The 27,541-nt window shown below is 33.5% G+C and overlaps 2 protein-coding genes across 2 annotated transcripts; both read right to left on the bottom strand.

Annotated features, from left to right (window-relative positions):
• Positions 1 to 1,673: 1,673 nt before the first annotated feature.
• Positions 1,674 to 2,829, bottom strand: LOC105964724 (uncharacterized). The gene is made up of 2 exons (XM_012989229.1): positions 1,774 to 2,829; positions 1,674 to 1,691 (listed from the first exon to the last, which is right to left on the bottom strand). Exons 1-2 carry the CDS (start codon positions 2,827 to 2,829, stop codon positions 1,674 to 1,676), a joined length of 1,074 nt encoding a protein of 357 aa, XP_012844683.1.
• A 14,577-nt stretch (positions 2,830 to 17,406) lies between these two features.
• Positions 17,407 to 25,946, bottom strand: LOC105964723 (beta-glucosidase 12). The gene is made up of 15 exons (XM_088812732.1): positions 25,753 to 25,946; positions 25,574 to 25,643; positions 24,801 to 24,859; positions 24,384 to 24,459; positions 24,158 to 24,230; positions 22,911 to 22,972; positions 19,622 to 19,654; positions 19,328 to 19,415; positions 18,964 to 19,222; positions 18,666 to 18,781; positions 18,345 to 18,559; positions 18,209 to 18,240; positions 18,000 to 18,102; positions 17,829 to 17,931; positions 17,407 to 17,715 (listed from the first exon to the last, which is right to left on the bottom strand). Exons 1-15 carry the CDS (start codon positions 25,912 to 25,914, stop codon positions 17,541 to 17,543), a joined length of 1,626 nt encoding a protein of 541 aa, XP_088668858.1. The 5' UTR covers positions 25,915 to 25,946; the 3' UTR covers positions 17,407 to 17,540.
• Between the last annotated feature and the right edge of the window lie 1,595 nt (positions 25,947 to 27,541).

The following is a 27,541-nucleotide window of genomic DNA, read 5'->3' as shown; positions in this document are numbered from 1 at the left end:
AAGTCAAAACTAGTAATTTCAATCCTATTCTTCATTTACATCTTCTCTCTTCAATCCTAATTCATGAAAATAATTTATTTCGAAATAATATTTCGAAATATTTCCTAAGCACATAATTTACATAATCACATAATTTCACATAATCACATAATTCACATAATTTATATATTTCACATAATTACCTAATTCACGTAAATACTAATCATGCAAGAATTATTATAAATTCTAATTTCACAAATATGCACATAAAGGTGGTAAAAATTATTTTACCGAAAATGCGGGGTGTTACAGATTCTGTCACTCCGGTCTTGATTAATTTCGCCTTGATTAATTTGTCTAATAAAAACACGACTCAAAGAAAGACTATTAGATCAAATCAATTGTTTGTAAATCATCACATTCGAAAGTAACCTTTCGGCTAACAATCTCCCCCTTGATGATGACAAACAATTGATGCTTTATAAAATAAAATCAAATTGAAGTGAATAGCATAAAATTAGTTATACCAAACCTTAAGTGTAAGCTCCCCCTCAATATATGAGGTATGTCAAACCTTGAGCGCAAGCTCCCCCTCAACGTCGGTCGATTTGTAACATAAGCTCCCCCTTACTTTTGCAATGAGATTAATAAAGATGAATAAAGCATCATTAATTCTTTCTCCCCCTTTGTCATCAATCAAGGGAGGATTTTCTATAATCTTCTTTGAAATGCTCAAATTGATCATCATTCTTTTGGTCCCTTGCTTTTAATTTCAGACTTTCAAATTCCAGACGAACTTCCAGTACATGTTCCAGATCGTTTCTCAGAGTTGCAGCAGATTTTTCTTTAGCGGAAGCATAATTACCAACAAGGATATTAGCTTAACGTTGTTATCCAAAATTCCAGATGAATTTCCAGCAGTTTTTGTCACTTCGCTTTCTAATTCCAGCTGAACTTCCAGTTGAACTTCCAGTGACTTTTGAGTTTCAACTTTCGAATTTTAAGAGCATCCAAATTATCCTATATGCCTGAAAATTTTATTTGCTCAAGGAATTCTTGGCACTTAAAGGATTAGAGTCATAAGTATATTATTATCACAAAATATTATCATATCATTTTTACTCATAAACCATGGAAGATTTACATATCACTAATTTACAACATGCAATACATCGAAAAATTTCAAATAATATTATTAGCAATTAAAGCACTTACCGTTTTCTACCAATATAATTCAAATTAATTTTTGCATTTTGGTACCCAAATAAATTTACTAGTAGTTCCCTTTTTATATGGACAAGAAAATGATTTATGGCCAATTTTAGCACAATAATTGCAAGTATTATATGATAAAGATGATGCATTCGATAACTTGCTCAATTCCTTATAATGCGAGTGAAAACCAATTCCCACTTTATCTAATGACACATTTTGCAAGCCAAGTAATTTATCGAGATTTTCTTTGCCCTTAGTGAATTTTTCAAGCCATTTATTCAAATCAATAACCTCGTTTTCTAGCACAAAATTCTTTATGGATAAAGAAGATTTTTCTTTTTCGCAAATAGCTAGCTTTTCAATATACGAATCTAATTTAGCTTCTATTTTTTCTTTTTCATTATTGACAACAATAATTTTTCTTTTCAAGATATCATTCTTAGAAGCTAATTTTTCCAAATCTCTTTTACACTCATTTATCATTTCATGCCAATCGTCTTCACAATTAAAATCATCACATTCAAGGTCATCATGACATTCATCAAAATCATTTATCTTATTAAAGTAAGAACTACATACCTCTTCGTTTGTCATGAGACAAACATTTGCGATTTCCTCATCGGTCATATCCCCTTCGAATTCTTGATCATCCCAAGTTGTGCTTAATCCTTTGTGTTTTGACATCCGTTGGAACCGTTCACATTTGTTGAGTAACGGGCAGTTGGGCTTTATATGACCGGAATTTTGGCATTGATAACACTTTATCTCACTCTCAAATTTTGAGGATTTTCGAAGGTTCCGGGGAGAATTTTGGGAGGAGTTCCGATTATAATTTAGTAGTTGATTTATCCTTCTTGTGATCCTCGCGATTTCCTCATTCTTCTCGTCCTCATCTAAGTCTTCCAAATCATTATCGTCGTCCTGCATAGTGTTAGATTTAAAAGCAACGGATTTTTCTTTATTTAATTTTACCTCATCTTTTGCAAGGATGGTGAGCTCATGGGATGTGAGGGAACCGATAAGTTCTGCAATGCTCATATTGTTCAAGTCCTTTGCTTCTTGGATTGCGGTCACCTTTGGAGTCCATTCTCGAGGCAAGGATCTCAAGATCTTTTTGACTTGTTCACTTTGAGAGTAGATCTTGCCAAGTGCCGTCAACGGGTTTATGATCTCCATGAAACGACCATACATTTGACTTATGGATTCTTCTTGCTCCATGTTGAACATCTCATATTGATGTACTAGAATATTGATCCTTTGTTCCTTTACTTGGGATGTTCCTTCATGGGTGACTTGCAACATCTCCCACATATCTTTAGCTGTAGAACATGAACAAACACGATTATATTCATTAATAGTAAGAGCACAAGAAAGAATATTCTTAGCCTTTGAGTTCATGGACACTAAATATTTGTCCGCGGATGTGAGTTCCTTCCATTCCTTGGTCACTTTTTCGCCTTTGATGTCCTTCATAGGAATGAATGGTCCTTCTAGAATAATTGTCCATAGGTCGCAATGGATTGAAATTAGGAATTCTTGCATGCGGTTCTTCCAAGTAGAATATGAAGTTCCATCAAAAAGTGGTGGCCTAGTATGAGATTGTCCCTCTGCAAAAATATTACTGAAAGAAGCCATAGGATCGTTAGCTCTTGGGTTGTTAAGCCCAACAACAAAAAATTAAGAGCACGAGGCTCTGATGCCAATTGAGAGAATAAATATGCCTAAGAGGGAGGTGAATTAGGTTTTTCAAAACTTTTACTATTTTTGCAGAACTAAATTATTTCTAGAAAAATATATTTTTCTTTGATAATAAATATTTTGCAAACTTCCAAATTAATTCCCAATAAAGTTTTAGCAATAAAGAATATATGAGTACGGAGATTTGAATACGATAAAATAAAGTGCGTAAAGTAAATGACACCGAATTTATAGTGGTTCGGAGAAATTCCCCTACTCCACTCTTCTAGGCCCTCGAACTTTTATTCCACGTGCCTCCAAGATCCTTGGATCCTCCACACGAAAAAGATGTGCTTACAAGACTCTAACGACTTTCGCACCAACGACGTGCTTACAAGAGACTCACTCTTTCACACTTTATCAATACGTGCTTACAAGAGACTAACTCTTTCGCACTCAACAAAAACCTCACAACAAAGAAATGCTCTCTAAGAGCTTTACAAAATCCCTGTCAATATATATAATGAAACAAGTGATAAGCAAGAGGAGAATTTCGAATTTCCTAATAAATAAATGACTCTCTATAAGCTCTTTTCGAAATTGGCTTGGAATGAATAAGCTTGAATGAATGGTCAACTATTTATAGGTGAAGCTCTTCATCTCTAGAAAGGAAATAATCAATCTTTAATCTCTTGATTGATTAGATGATGAGTGTGATTGATCTCCAGCTGATTGAGATCAATTAAATCACTTGAATATGGTAAGCATTTGAATTTTGAAACTCAAAAGGAGTGTTCTTCCTTCAAAAACGATTTTCAGCAAAACATCTTCCAGCCAGCTTCAGCAACTTCCGGGCTAACTTCCGGACAGCTTATATATTTTTGAATCTTTGATTGAGGATTGATTTAAAATCTTCCAAGTCCAAAAATATGATTCTCAATCAGTTTAAATCAATGAAAAAACGATTTTCAAACAATTCAAATAATTTTGAATATTAAACTATTTTCCAAAGATAGAAGATCTTGAATATCGAAAAACCTTTTGCTTCCAAAATCTCACGGATATTTTCTTTCAAATCTCAGCTGACCCTTTTGAAATAATTTTCAAGTAAAAAGGACTTATTTTCAAAAATAAATTATCATTTTATAAAGGGCTAATTTTCGAAAATAAAGACCAAATAAATTGGGCTTATTATTTGATCCAAGAAAGAAGAATTTGGACAAAGGCTAGGAAGCCGTATGGAGGATCGTTCGGATCTCGTTCTCGGGATAGTTCAAGGACACTAGACCTCTTATGGATTCTGTGACACCCCTCTCTCGATTACCCTTATTATGTAATCTCAGCGGAAGACTTTTGAAAACATGATTTTTTGTGGAGAGAGGGCACAACTTGCTAAACCCTAATCGATCAATTAACACCAATGCATGCTAAATGCAAGACTAGAAATTAACTAGGCCTGATGGACTTAATGCAAATGCGGACAGATTCAATGCAGAAGCTTTAAAAATTAATTCCTCTTAAACTACTCATGCAAATGACCCCAAAATAATAGCATACCATCTAACACGAGTCTAGATCACTCAGTTAAAACAGTTTTGAAATATGCATGGCCATTTAGGAGAAATAAATAAAATGGCACAGTCACTCGGTTTAAAATCCAAAACAGGGGAGGGAGTTTTGAAAAATTCACAATAAATTCCTCACTGACCCAAAAACTACCAAATTTTAGCCCAAGGCAGAAAAATAAGTTTAAAACATTTTCCAAGTAGAAACAAGGCATTTGAGTGAGTAAAACTCCAGTTATACCAGAAAACACCCGAATGACCCTATTTCAATGCAGTAGTGAGAAATAAATCATAACTAAATAAATACTTACCCAAATCATTCACAAGACCTATCAGTATGATGAGAACATAGAGATGCAGAGACTCCTAAAATTTCATGATTTTATAAGCAGAGCACCTATATGAAAATAATTTTTGAACATGGATACAAAACACGAAGAAATTACTAGTCGAAAGCATGCATGCATATAAATAGTGAAAATTTGCTTTCGCTTACAAAAGGCTACGGATTACCGATTAATTATCCAAAATAGGGTAATCCTAATTACTATTACACACGTCGTTGTTTAATAATTCCCATCGATCGGAGGAAGCGAACGGTAGAAAATACCTAAGACCGTATCAAAAGTTTTTACAAGCATATTATACGAATAAAACCACATAACTAAATTGAGAGCCAACACTATCCACAACCCCTCCATACGATCTCCTTCCGATTCTCGAGCTCGATTCCCAACTTCACCCCTCGGGCCCTAAATCGGGTATACCTACAAACATACAACACCTATATGAGTCTTTGAGGACTCAATGAGAATCTTGAAGTAATATCGAATACACATAGCACATAGAGCATACATATATCTATATATATATATATATATATATATATATATATATATATATATATATATATATATATATATATATATATATATATATATATATATTCGTACATATATCTATATGAACATACAACATGAAGTAAAACAATCATATACTTCCCTTTTTCGTCGGCGTTCTTCATTCACATAATTGCCACACGCATAGAGTGAGATAATTCCCACCTTTATAACCCTATGATCCCAAGACCATAGAGTGAGAATATCCCACCTTTATAACCCTATGCTATGACACATATTGAAGATTATAGAAGGAATTTCCCACCTTTATAACCCTACGATCCCAAGACCATAAAGTGAGATTTTCCCACCTATATCAACAACACCATAATGCAACATGCATGACATGAAAAATTGTCGGGAATCCCTCGGAAGAGTCAATCTAAGTTACCGGTAAATAACCCCATATAATTCGAACCATGACTAACTACGTGGGATCAAACCACCCCTAGGCCCTACGGTACCGGCTCGCCGTACCCGAGAAATTTACCGTAACCTCGAAAGACTTTCCAACATAGTTTTATCTTTTTTAAAAATTCATGACACTTAATGCACCCACCCATGCACCATTTCTACTTACCTTTCTCTCATCCTCACACCCAATGATTCACATAAGCAAGCAAGAGCACATAGGAGCACATAGAAAATACACATAAAGTTTCACAAAATCATTTAGTCATAAAAACATAGAAATAACCGAAATCTTAACATGCAAAAACAATCTAACATCAAAGTTCACTAACTCATATTGTTAAAGGATAATTACCACAGGGTTATGAGTATGATTAGGATTATAAGTATAATTAGGATTAGCGTTAGGATTATGATTATAATTACCACATTGCCAGTTAAATTTCAAAGACGACAAATCCAGTGATTATTTCATTTGCCATGACAATCAACAAAAGTTAAGGTCAAACTATCTCACACGTTGGATTGTACCTTTCAAGGCCCGTTTTCATTCACAGTCAATTGTACGTAGCGTTGTCTCGAGTGAAGAGTAGATTTGGAATAAAGATTTTCATCAAGGGCGAATCCGGTGAGTATTCCAAAGAATATTAATGTACACATTGATAAACATCATTTATCGATAATATGTTCATATTTCTTTATTATTTCAACGTGTACACTCTATGCGTGTTCAATTTTTTTCGCAACATGTAATATATTTCCACTTGAATAATCGAATATTTTTTTTCGATATGCTCACACACACACACACACACACACACACACACACACACACACACATATATATATATATATATATATATATATATATATATATTGAAATTGATGAAAAATAACAGGTTATTCGTCCTTTGATCGTAAATCTAATTGTAGTTTCATGGTCTTCTTTAACAACATTCAGATTCATGTGTAAGACCGGTGCATTGCTTTAATTTCAGTCTCTGAGTTATTTGTTACACTTCAACGTGGATGGTGTTTAGAACATTGTCAGTTTATTTTTTTAAAGGTGGTTTTTTATTGATAAATTAAGATACGAATTTGTTATTTTTTTTTGTTCAATTGTATTCTTTACATTTTCTACATATTTTTTCTCGATTGATTTTCTACATTAACTCATTTTTATTTTTTAATTAATCTCCGTGCATCGCACGAGTGAGTTACTAGTTTATTATAAATAAAGGAAACACTCATGTATATCCCAATATTACCCTGAACCATTTATACACAATTCTTAATTGTAACCCCAATTTAATCAATTTTGTCCACAAAAATTCAATTTTGACCACAAAAATTCAATTTTGACCACAAAAATTCAATTTTGACTTTTTTTTGGAGCATACTTTAATATGCTCCAATTTCATCTTGTAACTTTAATTTAATCCCAATTTGACCCCAAATTTCACATATTATTCAATTTTGACCCAATTTTTTTTTCTCAAACATTGTTTTTTTAAAAAAAATTTGCCGCCGGATTCCGTCGTTGACTTTTCAATTTTTTTTTCTTTCGGATTTTTTCGCCGGTTTCCGGCGGTCAACGGCGGTCTCCGACGTTGACTTTTTTTTTTTTTTTTTTTTTTTTGCTTTTTTCTTTTCTTTTCTTCCGGATTTTTTCGCCGGTCTCCGGCGTTGATTTTTCTTTAGTGTTTTTTTGAGTTTTTTTTTGGTTTTTTTTTACGTCCGCCGCTAAACGTTGACCGTAATTGTGCTGTTACTGATAGTAAATTAACGTAATTATACTGTCAATGACAGTAAATTAACGTAATTGTACTGCCGTTGACAACACATTTATGTAATTGTGCTGCCGTTGACAGTAAATTAATGTAATATTATTAATTTTTTTTTTGTTTTTTTTTTATTTTGTTTGATTTGTTGACAAGTCAACGTAATTATATTATTGTCGTTGACAGTAAAATAACTGTAAACACAATAATATTACTGTCAACAACATCAATATTATTATTTTTTTGGGTTTTTTGTTTTGTTTAACTTATTCACGGAGTAACATAATAATATTACCGTCTATTATTGTAATATTACTGTAAACACAATAATATTACTGTGGTTGACGGTAATATTACTGTTGTTATAGTAATATTGTTGTCAACCACATCAATATTATTATTTTGTTTGGATTTTTTGTTTGTTTGTGTTATTCATGGAGTAACGTAATAACATTACTGTCTATTATTGTAATATTACTGTGGTTGACGGTAATATTATGTTGTTATAGTAATATTACTGTCACTCACAGTAATATTAATTCTTTTGGTTTTTTATTATGTTTATGTTTACATTTGTTGAACGGTCAACATAGTAATATTACTCTATTACAAAATAATAATGAGTTTTGTTGTGTTAATATTACTGTGCTAGAGATTAATATAGCAATATTACAGTGTTAAACAGTAGTTTAGTTTAATTTTACCGTGTTTAACAGTAATATAGTTAATATTACTGTCAATCACAGCAATATTGCTGTTTAAACGAAAAAAAAAGGTTACAGAAAGAAAGAAAAGAAGAAAAAAAAATAATCGAAAAAGTCAACGCCGGAAACCGGCGAAAAAATCCGGAAGGAAAAAAAAATAAAAAGTCAACGCCGGAGACCGCCGTTGACCGCCGGAATCCGGCGGAAAAACAAAAGTTTTTGAAAAAAAAAAATTGAAAAAAAAAGTTTTGGGTCAAAATTGAATAATTTGTGAAATTTGGGGTCAAATTGAGGTTAAATAAAGTTAAAGATGAAATTGGAGCATATTAAAGTATAAGGGGTTATTTTAGTCCTTTACAAAAATCTGGACCATATGTGGACTTATTGGTAAATGAGTTTTTTGTCTTGATCTCTTTATAAATAAGTACCCATTGATGGGCTTATTTGTAAAGATATATATATATATATATATATATATATATATATATATATATATATATATATATATATATATATATATATATATATATATATATATATAATTTATTTAGGAATTTGTTATTATTATCGAGTTACATTTAGATTAGTAGTTCAAGTTATATCGTAAGTAGACATATGTGGTATTATAAATAAATACATCTATGATCAGAGAATAATACACGAATTCAATTTATCATGATACTTTCGATATTATAACAAATTTAACTATAATATCAAAAGTATTTTAAAGCAATTTTTTTGGGCTTAAAGCTGTATTAGATAATTGTGTATATTTTAATGGGTTATTTTACAAGTCCAAATCATCCGTTGACATATCTCAGAAGAAGTGAAAGTACTATGCTACCCTTATATGCAATTATTCGGCCAAACTGCATTCAACATTCTGGTCCTGCATTTATCATTTTCGCTGATTTATTAATTATTATTATTATTTTTTTAATAATAATAAACATGTTTGTTATTATATATATATATATATATATATATATATATATATATATATATATATATATATATATATATATATATATATATATAATTTTTGTTAATTTGTTAATTTTCAAAACAATATATTTACTTTACTGAAAATAACTACATGTAACTATGGTACATATACTAATTCGTAGTTATGTTCGTCCTTTTTCCCCATATTTTTGGTCGACCAATTGTATACACACACGAATATTGGCTTATAGAAAAGAAATTCATAAACCCCAACAAAAATTTGCAAAATTCAATATGTTTATTATAAATCACCTCAGAACCAATAAAATACAAATCGAAAATACACAAATATATGCATAAGTAACTACATGTTACTATATGTATAGTAATGTATAGTAATGTATAATAATGTTTGCAGTTTGTTGAACAGACATGTAACTTCAACCAAATTTTTGACACCTTCAAGGAAATGATCAATGTCTTCATTAAGCTGCAATTGCAAAATAATTTTTAAGATATTTATTTCGTTACCATTAGTAGATAAAATACTTAATATATGGATAAATGACGATTATAATATGTAAATAATTATTTACATTTTTTATGTTATTATTTGGTTATTTTGTGCGTTTATTATGTGCGTTGAATGATTTTAATTGTTTAACGAACCTAAACCCACTTAAAAGTGGATAATTAATTTCAAAATATCGATTTCATTACCATCACTACACACAAGATTTATTAAATGGATAAACGATAATTTATTATAACTCAATGATGCGTTTTATTTTTGAAGTTATTGTTTGGTGAATTATGTAGGATGACCAATTTGTCAGCGTTCGCATATCATTAGGATTAATATTAGAATTATAATTATTAGGAATATGATAATCATTAGTATTAGTATTAGCATTAGCTTTAGCATTACCATTACAATTAGTATTAGTGTATTCGTGTATAAGGCTATAAGCATTAGTATAAATAATAATATTAGAAATAAGATTAGCATTATTGTTAGTATCAGTATTAATTGTTTCCTTTTAAAAAAAAAAGTTATTGTTATGTGAAACATGTCCTTAAATTCACTTAAATATTGATAAATAATTTTTAAAATATTTATTCGTTACCATTAGTAGATAAAACATTTAATAGATAGATAAATGATAATTATAATTTGTAAATAATTATTTTAATTTTTATGTTATTTTTCGGTTATTATGGACGTTGAATGATTTTAATTATTTTGACTAACCTAAACCCACGTAAATGTGGATAAGTATTTTCAAAATATCAATTTCATTACCATCACTACTCACAAGATTTATAAAATAGATAAACGATAATTTATTATAATTCAATAATTCATTTCATTTTTTAAGTTATTGTTTGGTGAATTATATACGGTGAACAATTTGCCGGCATTAACAGTATCACTAGGATTAGTATTAGAATAAGAATTATTAGGAGTATAATTAGCATTAGTATTAACATCAGCTTTAGCAACCACTACAATTAGCATTAATATAAGTATTAATATTAGTATTAGGACTGGAATTAGTATTAATATTAATGATTTCCTTTTTTAAGTTGTTGCTAGGTGAATTATGTGTATTGAACGATTTAATTTGCTCTGACAAACATAAACACTTAAATGTTAATAAATATTTTTTTAAATATTTACTTCGTTACTATTAGTAGATAAAATATTTAATCTATGGATATATAATGACAACTATAATTTGTAAATAATTATTTTCATATTTTATGTTATTATTTGGTTGTTATGCGTGTTGAATGATTTTAATTGTTTTGACTAACCTAAATCCACTTAAATGTGGATAATTATTTTCAAAATATTAATTTTATCGCCTTCACTGCACACAAGATTTATAAAATAGATAAACAATAATTTATTATAACTCAATAATTCGTTTCATTTTTTAAGTTATTGTTTAGTGAGTTATGTACGATGAACAATTTGTCAGTATAAGCATTATCATTAGGATTAGTATTAGAATTAAAATTATTAGAAGTATAATTAGCATTAGTATTAGTATTATCATTAGCTTAAGCATTACCATTACAATTAGCATTAATGTATTAATATTAGCATTAGTATAAATATTAATATTAGTATTAGGATTAACATTAGTATTAATATTAGTATTACCATTAGTATTAGTATTAATATTGGTATTAGCATTACTATTATCATTAGTATATTAGTATTAACATTAATTAATATTATTATTAGTAGTATTAATATTAGTATTTGTATTAGCTGCAGGGATGGCAATTTGACCTGCCCCTAAAATAAATTGGACGGGTATGGGGATTAATTTCTTTTTTGACCGAGTAATGGGTACGGGGACGGGTTTGCCTATACCCGCCCCTGTACCCGCCCCGCATTATCTATATATGTAATATATATTTATTAATTATTATATTAAATACAAATAATTAAATGATAGTAATATAATTAAATATTGGTTTGTTTGTTGAAATAAGCCTTTAAATTGTAAATAGACTGCATATTTATTTAAAAAAAATAGTTGGGGATTGGTACCCGCCCCGGTACCCGTAAGAGTTTAATGGGGCGGGTATGGGGATTATTTTTATAAAGTTCGGGGATTTTGACGGGATGAGGATTTCTATGGCTGGGGCAGGGTGGGAATTTCTTTAGTATTAGTATTATTAGTATTAATATTACTATTAGTAGTGGTATTAACATTAATATTATTATTAATTAATATTAATATGAATACAGTATTGCTATTATCATTAACATTAGCATTAGTATTAACATTAGCATTAATATAACGATTTGCATTAGCATTAGCATATTAGCTGTAGCGTTTGCATTAGAAATAGCAATAGCGAAAGCAACACTATAATAACACCAACAACAACAACCTCATTAACAACAACAAATGCAATAGCAACAACAACAACTATAATAACACCAACAACAACAACCTCATTAACAACAACAAATGCAATAGCAACAACAACAAGGGCAATAGCAATAATAATAGGACTAATGTAAGTATTACATGTGGCATTGACAATTATATGTCACAATATCGAAAGTTAAGAATAGAGGTGACATAAAAATATTCATAAAGTTGAAATCAAATGATTAATTTTACTAGCAATGTTGTCTAGCAGAAAGTTTTCAGTGAATATGAAGGTGATTATAAAAATATAATATTAAATAACAATGTTTATTTTTATTTCTTATATACTTGATTATTCTGTATTAGTAGGTTGATTTGCACTGTATTGAAATTTTAATAATTAATTTGTGTATGTTGGGACCAAGGATGTATACTCGCCTTTTGTTATACGGAATCCCATTTGTTGATATATTTTTTTTAAATTATTTTATCTTATTTAATTATTAAAACCAAACATGATCAATTTTTGTATACTGTTTCTACTTCTTTGTACAGTATATCAATTTTTGTTCATACTATTTCGAGACATTTTTTCTAATAAAAAATTGCTCTCATGATGAATATCCCCGTACATCTCAGTGGCATTGCTCGCATCTACTTTCCGGTGGCAGAATTGCGCATTCGAGTTTGGACTGCCAATAATTGTATATGAGAGCTCCACATAAAGCTTAAACAACAAAGTTCACAGGCAGAATTGTTGTCTAAAGCAAAGTTAATCATATGGGATGAGGCATCGATAAAACACATGTACTGTTTAGAAGCACTTGACAAGACAGTGAAATCGATACTTGATTAAGAGATCCCATTCTTAGGCAAGGTTGTCGTACTTAAAGAGAATTTTCGGCAAATTCTGCCAGTTGTGTTGAAAGCATCAAGACAAGACAATGTTCATTGTACAATCAACTCAACACCGTTGTTGAGACAATGTAAGGTTATGAAGTTGAACAATAACATGAGACTTTAGTCGTCCTTCTCTTTCGTCCTTCTCTTTCGCCAATGCAGATGAAATAAGAGAATTTGCGGAGTGGATAGCAAAGGCGATGCTGGCGAGGTCAATGATGGTGATGCTACAATTGAAATCCCCAATGACATGTTGATTTGTTATATGCAGATCCTGTTTTGGATCTTATCGAGTTTGTTTATCCCGATCTGATGAGCAACCTGTTCACTCCTGAGTATTTCGAGGGCTGGGCAATTCTTGCACCGACTAATGAAAATGTCGGTTTTGAGAATGATCATTTTTTGTCGATCATAACTGGAGAGAGAAGAAGATTTATTTCAGCTCCGATAGTATGTGCAAGGAGGAGTTATTATCAGATGTCAACATATAGATATATTTCACCGAGTTTCTCAACACCATATCATGCTCTGAAATTCCAACGCATAAGTTGACATTAAAAATATGTGTTCCCGATGCTCATCATAACTATTGATTTGGCCAGAGGATTTTCCAATGGAACCAGACTTCAGGTTATTAATATGGGAAAACACATTCTTAACTGCAAGATCATTTATGGTAAACATGTTGGCGATATGGTGCTCATTCCTCAAATGACTTTGATACCGTCCAACTTTGCATTGACTTATTAAATTACAGTGACGTCAATTTCCGCATATGGTCTCCTTTGCAACAACAATCAATAAAAGTCAATGACATACTCTTTCTCATGTAGGGTTGTACTTGACCACGAACAGTTCTATGTCGCATTCTCGAGAGTTAAGAGTCGAGTGACATTAAGATTATGGTCAACTCGGAATCTGGCGATACGACCAACATTACTAATAATTTTGTATATAAGAATTTTTTTTAATGTATATGATGATAATTATATAAAATTTTATATAATATTAAATAATGGCCTTTATTCTATTACTTATATGTTTTGTTATTACTTATATAGACTCCACTTAATATTTTTCATGAAGGTAATTTGTTAGAATAGTTTTATGTCCTTAAAATTTTATATTGGTATTGCTTCGATAACGTTTTACTTATTCCGTATGATCATTGTACAAAATATGCAGGTCAATGCACTGTATTGGATGGGTTACATGCATTTAGGGCGGTTGGTATCAAACACAATAAGACCGATTATATGGATCAAATTCAAGTTTTGAACAGAGATAAGTCCTTATGGTTATACAAGTTTGGGACCAACGATATATCTATTCTTTTTATGCGGAAATTAAAACATTCGATGTTTAGTTTTTTCTTTTATTTCGACTTATTTCATCTTTTACACCATACAAATTAGTTTTTTTTTTTTTTTAATATTTTCTACTTCTTTGTATTACATATCAACAATTAATCTTACTATTTTGAGAACCTTTTTATTATTAAACATTTGTTTTACGATGAATACCCCGTGCATCGCACGGGTGTAGTACTAGTATGTACAGTAATGTATACTAATGTATAATAATGTATACAGTTTGTTGAACACTGCTTGACATGTAACTTCAACTAAATTTTTGACACCTTCAAGGAAAGGATCAATGGCTTCATTAAGCTGCAATTGCAAAATAAAAAAAAAATCACTTTAGTGCAAATCAACAAAATTTGAAGAAACATCAAGACACTCAAAAATCAACAAACGCTAAGAGATCGAGAGATAGAGAAAGAGAGGTTATTGTTGGGAAATTCTACATACTTTAAATCAAAACAAAGAGTGACTCTCACCCCCTCGCCTCCTACCAAAACCCTAGGCGCTGCTAATAACCACCCACGGTTCCGCGCACCCACAAATGTAAAAATTTATAGAAATAAATCTGAGAACATAAAAAACACGAAATTACCATCAAAGTATAGATCTCGACGAGATGAATCCAACGGTTGGTAGCCCGTCAAATTTCGAGTGGTGGAACACAAAATACACCTCCGGCAAGATCACCGTCGTCGAATGAAAAAAAAATTGCAGAAACAGATCTGCTCTCCAAACTGAATGAAATCACCACCAAAAGAAAGAGCTCGACGAGAGGAATCCAACGGTAGTTAAACCATCGAATTCCGACCACCGGAGAGAGAGTTATGACTCCAGGAAGCAATTTCGCCGGTGGGAGGTTTGTGTATGCAGGATTTTGAATCTGGGAGAAGAAGAGAGAGACCGAAATGTAAGTGACTAGGGTTTAAAACTGATTTTAAAATGGTATTATAGGAACTTCATGGTGGCCCAGGGGGGTATATCAAAATATTTTCGAAATGAAGGGGGTTTCCCCTAGGGTGTAATCCACTTGGTAGTTAGTTTTGTATAATTTGGAAGTGAGGGGTCTAGAAAATAATCCCATATTTTAATCCAATCCCATTTTTAATATATATAAGCACATTTGAGATATATTACAAAAATAGTTTGAAAATTAATGTCTATTTTGCAAAAATATATAAATTATAAATTCAATGCTTAAAGTTGATTATTGATCACATTTGAGAACATCCACAACTTTTAAAGATAAATAATAATTCTAAATTCCACCAGTCAATTTTTTTTTTCAAACACCACCTAATTCGAGAATATTAATGTAAAGTTACGACGCCGGCGTCTCAAATCAAATTTAATTAAATAATATAATATCATGATCTATTCATGATATAATATACACTTACATTTTTTTTTTATTTTTCATTTAACTCACAATAATAAAAATAAATATAAATGCAAGTGTGTGTAAAATATATAAATCTATACGCGTGTATACCCAAATTAAATATACATATATCTATATTATTACTATTGGAGCTGGTAATCGGGCCATGTGAGTCGAGTTTGTGCTGACTAAAGTACGGCTTATATATTTTTTGGGCTTCGAGTTTATCTCGAGCTTATATCAAGCAATACAAATTACATAATTTGCAGCCGATCTTGTTTCAAAATTAGATTGTCTATTACGGTTGTAACTTATAACCTGTATATTGAACCATATTAGTAAACAAATAAATATATTATCTATTTACTTATTAACTTAATCGGGCAGACATTATTCGGGTTGAGTTATAGTAAACTCAGACTGATTCATAAATAGTCGAATTTAATAAAATGACTCAAAATCATCCCAACTCACTGACAATTAGACTCAACTCAAGTATAATCGAGTCGAACAATCGTGCTTCGATTACCCCGCTCAAAATTACGGGTCCTAGTCATTATGCAATCCATGAGGGCATTTAAATATAACCTTCCACAATTCCACATGATTACATTTATAAAAGACCGTCTTGAGATTTGAGATCAAATCAAGTTGACATTTCAAAATAATAGTCAACGCTTATCAATTACCAATGCCATCAAAGAATGCATATTTTTTAAAAATCATATGGTCTTATATATAATATAATATAGTATACCAATCACAAAATTTTCAAATATATGACAATGCACACCAATTATTACAAAGCAAGCAACTACAAATTGACAATAAAAATAGAAAGAAAGACAACAAAAGAAAAATCTATCAAGCAAATTAAGTAGCTTATAAGGCAACCCAAATAGACGAGTGATGGCGTTTACAATAGCTTTTACAAACATATTATGATCTTATATAATCTATTTTTATGTCTTTGGAAAATAAACTTTTGATTTTATTTCTCTTAAAAATACCAATTTTAAGCTATAATATGTAAAACATTAATGTTTGTGTCTTTTCTATTTAAGTTATTTTTTTAGCAAATTAAAAAATGAATACTTAAAATTAACTTAATTTACAAGCATAACTTTTATTTTTAAATAAGTTTTTGCAGACACAACATATATAATAAGTACAAACTCGCACGACGGCACGAGTAATTGCACTAGAGGGGATGTAAATAATTCTAGCTAGCTAGCGGAAAATAAAACTTGTCTCCTCGACAAAATAATTCTAAGGGGACGTTGTTAGATTGAAACAAACAATAGGGATTTTAATTATTGGTTTTGGTAATTATGTGATTTTTCTTAATTTTATCTATCTTGAGGGTACTTTATATACCATTACAAAATTTGTTTTAAGAAATATGGCCAGTTATTCTCAAAAGTGTTTTTTTCTGATAATTATGAAAATTTGAGGGATCTTTTTAATAATTAAACCTTAGTTCAGGTGGATTTTGGTAATATTCCCAAAAAAACTTATGTGCAGCCAACTAAAATTGTTGCTCTATAAATACTAAATCAAAAATAGATTAACAGGATTCATGCATATCAAAAAAATATTAAATAATCAAGGTTAGTTTAAATGTATTTTTCTTAAAAATCAAGACACAATTTTGAAATTATTAATACTTGTGCAAAACCAAAAACCGACAATTAATGAAGAACGAAAAGAGTAATTTATTACCAAAAGAACTACACCATAACATTTATTTATTACCAGCAAATTAAAGGGTCACGCCGGTAATTTACTTAACAGAGTTAAATAAAAGCGCGTTTACAACTAGCGCTTATTTAATTTTTTGGATGCACTTCTTAAACCAAAGTGCCGATTTCTTGGGAATTCTTTTGAGCCCGTTTTTGTAATCCACGTAGACAAGCCCGAACCGTTGTGTATATCCCGAGGCCCATTCGAAATTATCCAAAAATGACCATGCAATAAATCCCTTCACATTTACACCTTCCCTGTAATCACAAATTAAAGTCGAACCTCGATAAATTAATAACATTGTATAATTTTAGATTTGTGAGAAAATTGTATTAGTATTTAATATAATTTTATAGTTAAATATACTTACGCAATTGCTTTCCGAATAGCATGGAGATGACGATTGTAGAAATCGATTCGTTGTGGATCTTGAGTGAGGTGTTCCATGGTGTCATTGTTCTCGTCGCCGAGACCTAAAAAAATAATATAAATTAAATTCGAAAACAAATTTATATTAAACAAATAAATCTTATAAACATACCGTTTTCGGTAATGTAAATCGGAGGGTTGTTGTATTTCTCCTTCGTGTAGACTAGAAGATCGTGAAGTCCTTTCGGGTAGCTATAAAATATGCTAACTCCGGTCTGAAAATTTCGTTTTATCGAGAAATTACATTATCAATAAAAATTAAAGATACCATAAAAAATTATATATAATAAATTCGGGTCTTTTTTTCCGATGACGACTTACTGGGTCCCCGATCTGCACACCATTGATATCAGCTGCCAAAGAATTAAGAAAAAATTACATGAATTTTATAAGATTTAATCTTTTAACTATTGTAATCAAATTTGTGGATTTATTTTTTCTTTTTTCGAAAACTTACTTGAGAGACGAACCATTTGATCGGAAGTGCTGCTAACGTTTCCGTTGCGAGTTAGAATATGAGCTGCATAGTTCCCGGTATAATAATTCAGTCCTATAAAATCATACGATCCCTTCAATAACGCACTTTGCTCCGTCGTAAATCGTGGCAATCGACTACCAGCAATCGGTCTCATTGTTTTTGGATATTCTCCGTATACTACTGGATGAATAAACCTTCCAAAATTATAATAAAAAAAGATTATTAACCCACATTTAAATTTAAAACAAAAACAAAATATAGATTGTATTAGTGAATAAAATGCATATAGATTATACTTACCACCCAAAAACGAAATCGAGGGCTCGTTGTGCTGCTATAACATCGAGTCTGCTGTTCGAATACGGTACGAACCAATGAGTCACTATCGTTATCCCGATTTGACCCTTTTGAGTTGGCTATATAACAACATAACCAATAATATTTTTATCTATGACCTCATAAAAAAAAATTCTAGGGAGAAAATAACATTCTTTATTATTTTTATAATTTATATATATATATATATATATATATATATATATATATATATATATATATATATATATATATATATATATATATATATATATATATATACCTTGTATTTTGTTCTATATAATTTAACAGCTGCAGCATGGCTAATGAGAATATGATGAGCAACAAAATAGGGCTCTTTCGCTGCGTCGCCCTGGGGGCAATTGCCCCACGACGAGCACCGACCGGGGGCTAGAGTCCCGAGGAATCCCCCATCGTAGCCCCCGTTTGTGAACACAAACGGCTCGTTGAATGTGATCCAATTCTTAACGCGGTCTCCGAAATTCTTAAAGCAAAGTTCCACGAAATCCAGATAATCGTCCCTGCACACGAATTATTAACATATGTTATTATGATGATCCCGAAGACGGCACGAATTAAGAAAATAAAAAATTAAATATTAATTTAGGTATAATTAAATTACTTACACAATTAGAGGACTTAGGAAGCCTCTATATTCATCCTCTAGTGCTTGAGGGAGGTCCCAATGAAATAGTGTCACAAATGGTGTTATCCCTATGAATTAAATCAAGTTACAAAATTAAATATATAAAATAAAATTAAAGTAGTAAAAAAAAATAATTGAATAGATTATTTAATAAATATGTAGATTAATTGAATAAATTATATATATATATATATATATATATATATATATATATATATATATATATATATATATATATATATATATATATATATATATATATATATATATTCACCATTTGCAAGGAGTTCATTGATAACTGATATGCCTAATTGGGCCAACCCAATGGGCCTACAATTTCTTTACCTAATGGGCTACGAGCCCAATATCGAAGACTAATATCACCGAGGCCCAAACACCTTTAAGTAAGGCTTGAGCCCAACAAAGCAAACCCAACCCAATAAACGACATATAAATAGAGGTTTTACTCATTTTATTAAGGTACGTCCTATTATCTGAGCAATACTACTAACGGTATTCTCTGGACTATTTCTATGATCAGCACGTCTGACTTGAGCGTCGGAGGGGTTTCCGCCGGATCAACCCCCGGCTTAGTTCATGTGTTCTATGATCGCAGGTACCTCAGGATCATCAAGTTGTCAAGCTACTGATCTGCTTTGCTCTCCCAGCTCATTTCCCTAGGTGAGCTACATTTTAGCATCATCATTTTGGCGCCGTCTGTGGGAACGATGCAAACCAGATCACGTAGCCAACAAGATCCTCCTGAGGCGTCTGCTCGGAGAGAAAATGACACAGCTAACGACCTCCCACCTCGTGGAGGCTCTGGCTTGCCACCTCCTCCCCATCCCATGGATTCGCCTCGCGAGGTTCAGGTGATCCCCCATCGGGACCCACCACTCGCCGATCCATCACTCCCTGCTCCTCGAATGGTTCAAATAACCGAGGATGCGCTTCAACGCATGATAGCAGAAGCTTCAACTCGCGCTGCCACAGAGGCCGTGACCCAATATATCGCCAAGATGGGAGCAGATGCTCCCAACGCTGTACCAGCACCTGCTCCACATGTGGAGCCACCAGTGGCACCACCGCCATCGACTCCCTGGGGGCTTACATCTGCCCCCAAAATATTTCGCTCGCCAAAGGTTATCGACTCCCTGGGGGCTTACATCTGCCCCCAAAATATTTCGCTCGCCAAGGGTTATCGACTCCCTGGGGGCTTACATCGCCCCCAAAATATCTCGTTCGCCAAGGGTTATCGACTCCCTGGGGGCTTACATCGCCCCCAAAATATCTCGTTCGCCAAGGGTTATCGACTCCCTGGGGGCTTACATCGCCCCCAAAATATTTCGTTCGCCAAGGGTTATCGACTCCCTGGGGGCTTACATCTGCCCCCAAAATATTTCGTTCGCCAAGGGTTATCGACTCCCTGGGGTTTCACATCGCCCCCAAAACATTTCATTCGTCATAGCAGGAGCCAACGCTCCTCCTCGTGAGGCCCCACTGGGTCCTCAACATGATCAATTTCTACTTACTACTAACGGTTCAAATAACCGAAGAAGACCTTCAGCGTATGATCACGGAAGATTCAACTCGTGCTGCCACTGAATCAGTGGCACCATATATCGCCAAGGTTGGGCATCTCACCCCAGATGTTCGTGATTGCCTCATCCTAAATGGGGGGCTATCACATCCTAAAGTTGGGCATCTCATCTCAAGGGTGGTACATCCACTTACCTTTCAACCCCAAGGGGTTTCACATCCCATCAAATGTTTCACGTCCCTACTTCAAAAACAGAAAAAGGGTCAAACGCGCACGCGCGAACCAATGGCACAACCGTGCGCATCCACCTTAGACCATAGGTCTCGAGCGCCTCATCCTACAGTGGGCAGTTATCCCCATCCTAAGGTTGGGCATCATCCTAAGTGGATTCACATCCCACCTCAAGGAACGAGGATAATCTCCCTAAAAAAAAAATAGAACATCCCCAAGGGGGTGCACATCCCATCTCAAGGAACGAGGATAATCTCCCTACTCAAAAAATAGAACATCCCCAAGGGGGTGCACATCCCATCTCAAAGAACGAGGATAATCTCCCTGCTCAAAAAATAGAACATCCAAAGGGTGAACATCAACCACCAAAAAAAAAAAAGAAAAAATGGAGGTAAAATCGCGCACGCGAAACCCATGAAAAAGAAGAAAATGAGAAGAAGAAAAGAAAAAAGAAGAAATTTAAAAGAAAAAAAGAAGAAGATGAAAAAATAAGAAGAAGAAAAAAGAGAAGAAAAAAGAAGATGAAAAAATACAAGAACACGACGAAGAAAAAAGAGAGTAATAGAAGAAGAATTAGAAGAAGAAAGAAAAAAGAAAAAAGAAAAAAGGAGGGAGCCACCCGAGCCGCGCGCGCGAGCCGAGCCAAGCCGCGCGCGCGCGAGAGAACGGAACCGCGCGCGCGAGAGAGCCGAGCCGCGCGCCACCTCACAAAAAAAAAAAAAAAAAAAAAAAAAAGAAGGGCAGCCAAGCCAAGCCGCGCCCGAGCCGAGCCGCACGCGCGTGAGAGCCGAGCCGAGCCGAGCCGCGCGCCACCTCAGCAAAAAAAAAAAAAAAAAGACATGGAGGCGCGCGTGCACAGCACGCGCGCGCGTGCACTGCACGAGCGTCAGCTGAAAAAAAAAAAAATAAATAAAAAAAAATCACACGCGCGCGCCCTCCTATGCACGCGCGCGCGCCTCCCAAGGCCACCTTGGAGCGCGCGCTCACACCTAATTGGGCACAACTTTTGGTACTCTCCACCAAATTGCGCGTAGATTTCACCTCGCTTCACCAAATCGCGCGAGAATTTCAACGCGCTCCACCAAATCGCGCGAACTCTTCAACGCGCCTACCAAATCGCGCTCGCTATCGAACGGATAAATAAAAAAAAATATTTCTCCACGCCATGCCAACGATTAACGCAAGACTACAGCATAGATCTACTCTCAATACGATCCGGTACCCCTTTCGACTTGGCTCCCACATCGTCTCGAGAGTGGGGGGCTTGCGAGACAACTTCCACAAGGAGCCAACTCGCTCAGTACTACCACCTGCAGCGAGACAACTCCCACGAGGAGCCAACTCCCTCGGGTCTACGAAACCATAGCGAGTTAACTCCCACGAGGAGAATACTCGCTCTGTCCTATAACCCGTCGCGAGGCAACTCCCACGAGTAGCCAACTCCCTCGGGTCTCAACGCCATAGCGAGATAACTCCCACGAGGAACAAACTCGCTCGGCCCTACACACTCGTTGCGAGACAACTCTCACGAGGAGATAACTCGCTCCGTCCTACAACCCGCAGCGAGACAACTCCCACAAGGAGCCAACTCGCTCGGTACTACGAACCCGCAGCGAGACAACTCCCACGAGGAGCCAACTCACTCGGTACTACGAACCCTCAGCGAAATAACTCCCACGAGGAGTCAACTCGCTCGACACTACAAATCCGTTGCAAGGCAACTCCCACGTGCAACCACCTCACTCGATAATAAGACTCGATGCGAGACAACTCCCACGAGGAGAGAAATCACTCAGAGCGACATCAATCCGCACACTCGTCAGTCGTGCGTCATCCAATGATTCTACAACTTCGCTGCGAGACAACTCCCATGAGGAGACAACTCGCCCGAAACTCACTATGTAATCGCAAGCTCAAGTTAGCACGATTACAACCCTAGAAACACTTAGAAATATTATGAGAATCTATATAGCCTGGCCAGCTTGATTACTCAAATTTATCTACTTGTTTTCGACGGGTCCCTCATTAAAACGTGGCCACGGTCCAAACATACTTAAGACCCACGAGGTCTAACAAGGGGCACGACCCCCATAAAAAAATCTTGAGAGTCTGATCCCCTCCTCAAGTACATCACGCACAAGGCTATATGTAAACACATATAAGCAACGCGTCAAAACATCGACAATGTCGAAAAATAACAACTCCCACGTGGAGAATACTAGCTCCGTGCTACTACATTATCGTGAGACAACTTCCACGAGGACATAACTCGATCAACTCTATTACCCCATAGACAACTCCCACGAGGAGATTACTTGATCCGTGCTACTACATTATCGCGAGACAACTCCCACGAGGAGATAACTCGATCAACACTATTACCCCGCGACGAGACAACTCCCACGAGGAGATAATTCGCTACTACATCGTCGCGGGACAAAACCGACGACTCAATTAACTTACATCGCGACGACCTTGTCGCGCTATGCGCCAACGCGCATTCACGCCCCTCCGACACACGCTCCAACGCGTTTTCGCATACCATTAGGCCATGCGCCAACGATCGACTTCTACAATTTTTACTCTCGACACGATTTGAGACCCATTACAACATGGCCCCCACATCGACTCGAGAGTGGGGGGCTTAATGATATGCCTAATTGGGCCAACCCAATGGGCCTACAATTTCTTTACCTAATGGGCTACGAGCCCAATATCGAAGACTAATATCACCGAGGCCCAAACACCTTTAAGTAAGGCTTGAGCCCAACAAAGCAAACCCAACCCAATAAACGACATATAAATAGAGGTTTTACTCATTTTATTAAGGTACGTCCTATTATCTGAGCAATACTACTAACGGTATTCTCTGGACTATTTCTATGATCAGCACGTCTGACTTGAGCGTCGGAGGGGTTTCCGCCGGATCAACCCCCGGCTTAGTTCATGTGTTCTATGATCGCAGGTACCTCAGGATCATCAAGTTGTCAAGCTACTGATCTGCTTTGCTCTCCCAGCTCATTTCCCTAGGTGAGCTACATTTTAGCATCATCAATAACATTGTTGTAAAAGGCAATCCCTTCTTTGTTCACTCCTCTACTTAGTTTTCCATCTGATAATTATTTAGCAGTTAGTTATAATTAATATGCACACTTAATAATTAGTTGAAGATTTTAAATAAATATATATACAATAGCAATTTAAAGTAATTTGTGTGTTGAAAATGACTGTTTTGCCCTTCCGAAGTATTGTAGAGGTAACTCACGTGGCAATACACGTGACCAAGCAATGGACATCCGGAAAACATCCAGTCCTAAATCCTTCAGCAATTTCACATCATCCTGCGGCAATTAATTTTGATAAATAACAAATAATTAAATTCAGACTATTAATTACAATTTTGCCCATACGTTTTTGTTACATATTTATTTCTAAAATAAAAGTTTATTATAGATGGAAACTATGTATAATGTCAAGTCTTCCACCATTGACTATTATGTAAAATTTAGAAGGAAAAAAAAAATTAATGAGCTGAGCTCGAGCTCGAGAAATCTGACGAGCTCGATTGGCTTGAACTCGACTTATTTACACCCCTAGAGCTAATACTAATCTAATAACAATTTATTAACAATAAAATAAATTTAAAACATAATAAAATTAAATTACAGAAAAAAAAAATTACCTTGTACAGATGATAAAAGTCGTTAGCCACGTCACCATTGCTTCGATCAGCTATTTTTTCTGTAAATTTGGCATAGCAAATCAATTCAGATTATTTTATCTGGTAAATAAAACTTTGAAAAAAATAACAATTTTCAACGTTTAGGGGTAAAAATTGAATATCCCTAATCTTTGAGGGTCTTGCACTCTAACCCCCACATTAATTATAGCTATTTGCTCTAACAGTCCCCAGCTTAGTTAAAATGTTCCAAGAACCCCCTATACTTGTTTTTTCTATCATTTTTTGGAAAATTTATCAAATATCATCATCATTGATTATGGATTAGTGGTTACTTTAATTTGAAGAAAAATAAATATTTGCATTGTGGTCCTTGCGGCAGCTGTCCAATGTACAAGCAAAACAAAAATGAATTTTCAAGTCTGAAATGTGATACATACAGTCTGTCACCAACAATATTTTTCTTAATAAATCTTATGATTGCTCGAAAAATCTATAAATATATATAATATAAATAGGTCACATTTTTAGTGTATGAATAATTAAATGCTTAAACCTAATTCAATTATTTTAAATAAAATGGCAGACGTATAAAGTTATAATTAGAGTAGCATGAATTAGCTAGAGAGAGAGAGAGAGAGAGAGAGAGAGAGAGAGAGAGAGAGAGAGAGAGAGAGAGAGAGAGAGAGAGAGAGAGAGAGAGAGAGAGAGAGAGAGAGAGAGAGAGAGAGAGAGAGAGAGAGAGAGAGAGAGAGAGAGAGAGAGAGAGAGGAAACCTGGAAATTGGTGAGTGAAAGTATCCCAAATACTTGGTCCTTTCCCACCTTCAGTAACAGCACCTTCAAACTGTATAGTGAATAATATATATTTCCATCATTAAATAAATATTATATACAATATTAAATAATTAATTAGTAATAATAAATAATTATAGAAAAAATAAATAAATAAATACTTGATAAGCAGAAGAAGCAGCTCCAAAAAGAAAACCAGGTGGAAAATCAGTGCGATTGAAAGGCTTAGATTCATAGACATGTTTTGCAGCAGCTGCAAATGAAGAACAAAATAGAAACAAGAAAATGGCTACACGTGGAGCTATATTATTGGTAGCTGCCATAGCTGTTTCTGGTGAGAAACCTACAATTTTTGTGCCCTATTAATAGATGTAATATGTACATGGTGGTTGTGGTGGGGGGGGGGGGGGGGGGGGGGTGTTGTAATTTTACATTTAGTTTTTGGTTTTTATTTAAAAAAAAAGATGTTATAAGTACGTACGTACTAATTTCAAAAGAAGATATTTTTTGCTTAAAAGTTGTGACGGTACTTGCGATGCTTTAGAAGAATTACCTTTATTTTCATAAAATTTAGGGTGAATTACGGACGACCCCTGAGGTAAGGTCAAATTATGAATAAATCTCTCATGAGGGGAGTGGTTGTAAATACTCAATTCTGAGAGATTTTTTTTTTCGTTATTTGACCTCATCTTAGAGGGATGGCCGTAATTTTGTCCTAAATTTGATAAAATGGCTTCAGAAGTAAAGTTTATTTTATAAACACTTGAATTTACAAATTCAATGCTTGAAGTTGACTTTTCATTACATTTGCAAACATCCACAACTTTTAATCTATAAATACAACAGAATCTCGATATAAATTAATAAATTGGCTTGACTAATAAGTTTACCTGACCCTAATTCGGTGAAAACTATTAAGTTATTAGTTCAGTAATTTAATATTACACTAAATTAATTGAATTTCGCTAGTCTTATCTGTATTAATTCATAGAGGTTTAACTGTAACATATTATTCGACTAGCAATTTGTACACCGATATATTTTGAAAATGTCGAAACGCCACCTAACTCATATAATATTGATGTGAAGTACATGTGGGGTGCATTAAATTGAGAATACTATGATTGTACATAATATCATACGATATACATATGATAATATATTATATACAAATTATTATTGTTTATACATGTCCAATATAATATTATAGCATATCAATTACAAAAAGAAATCGCCATAAATACTCGTCAACGCACATAATTGAGTGCAGTCTAATTAATTTGCATTATTTTTCTCAAGATTTTTACTGGGGTTCGCTCGTCGTAGATTTTCCAACTGGAAATAATTAGAAGTTACAACGCTTATTAAATGTAGAGTAATGTGTGTGTATATATATATATATATATATATATATATATATATATATATATATTGTTTTGCAACAATGAAACAAGAGATATATAATTAATGGAAATATTAATCATTTTTTCACTTAAAATGAAGAATACATAGTACTATTTATAGAATAAAAGATAACTGTTATAAAATTTTGTAATTCTAGAATTCTTTTTTTTTTTAAATTACAAATTTAGAATTTACACCCCAAGTGAATAATATGCTTAAACAATGACCTCTAAGGGTAACTTGGTCAGTAAATAATAATAATGGAGGGATAGTCCGGAAATAATAAAAAGATTTGTAAGGATATGATCTGTATTTTGTGTTACCATCAACCACGTGGGAAACAGTTGGACGCTGAAGTGGCAGAACCAGATTTTGTGCATGGCATTTAGTTCCAACTTGACTAATAATTATGGGCTGCATTTATTTCATGCACGTTGGAAACAAGTATATTTATCTTATATATAAAAGAAACAAACGCTAGGGCAACCCTAAGAAACCTAATGTTATATTTGTAATTTTTTTTTCAATTTTTATCAAATTTTTATC

Source organism: Erythranthe guttata, chromosome 14 (genome assembly GCF_056151865.1).
Source record: "Erythranthe guttata isolate IM_541 chromosome 14, IM_541, whole genome shotgun sequence".
NCBI classification, from domain to species: Eukaryota; Viridiplantae; Streptophyta; class Magnoliopsida; order Lamiales; family Phrymaceae; genus Erythranthe; species Erythranthe guttata.
The sequence above is the reverse complement of the archived record's forward strand: the minus strand, read 5'-3'. Positions and strand labels throughout refer to the sequence as shown.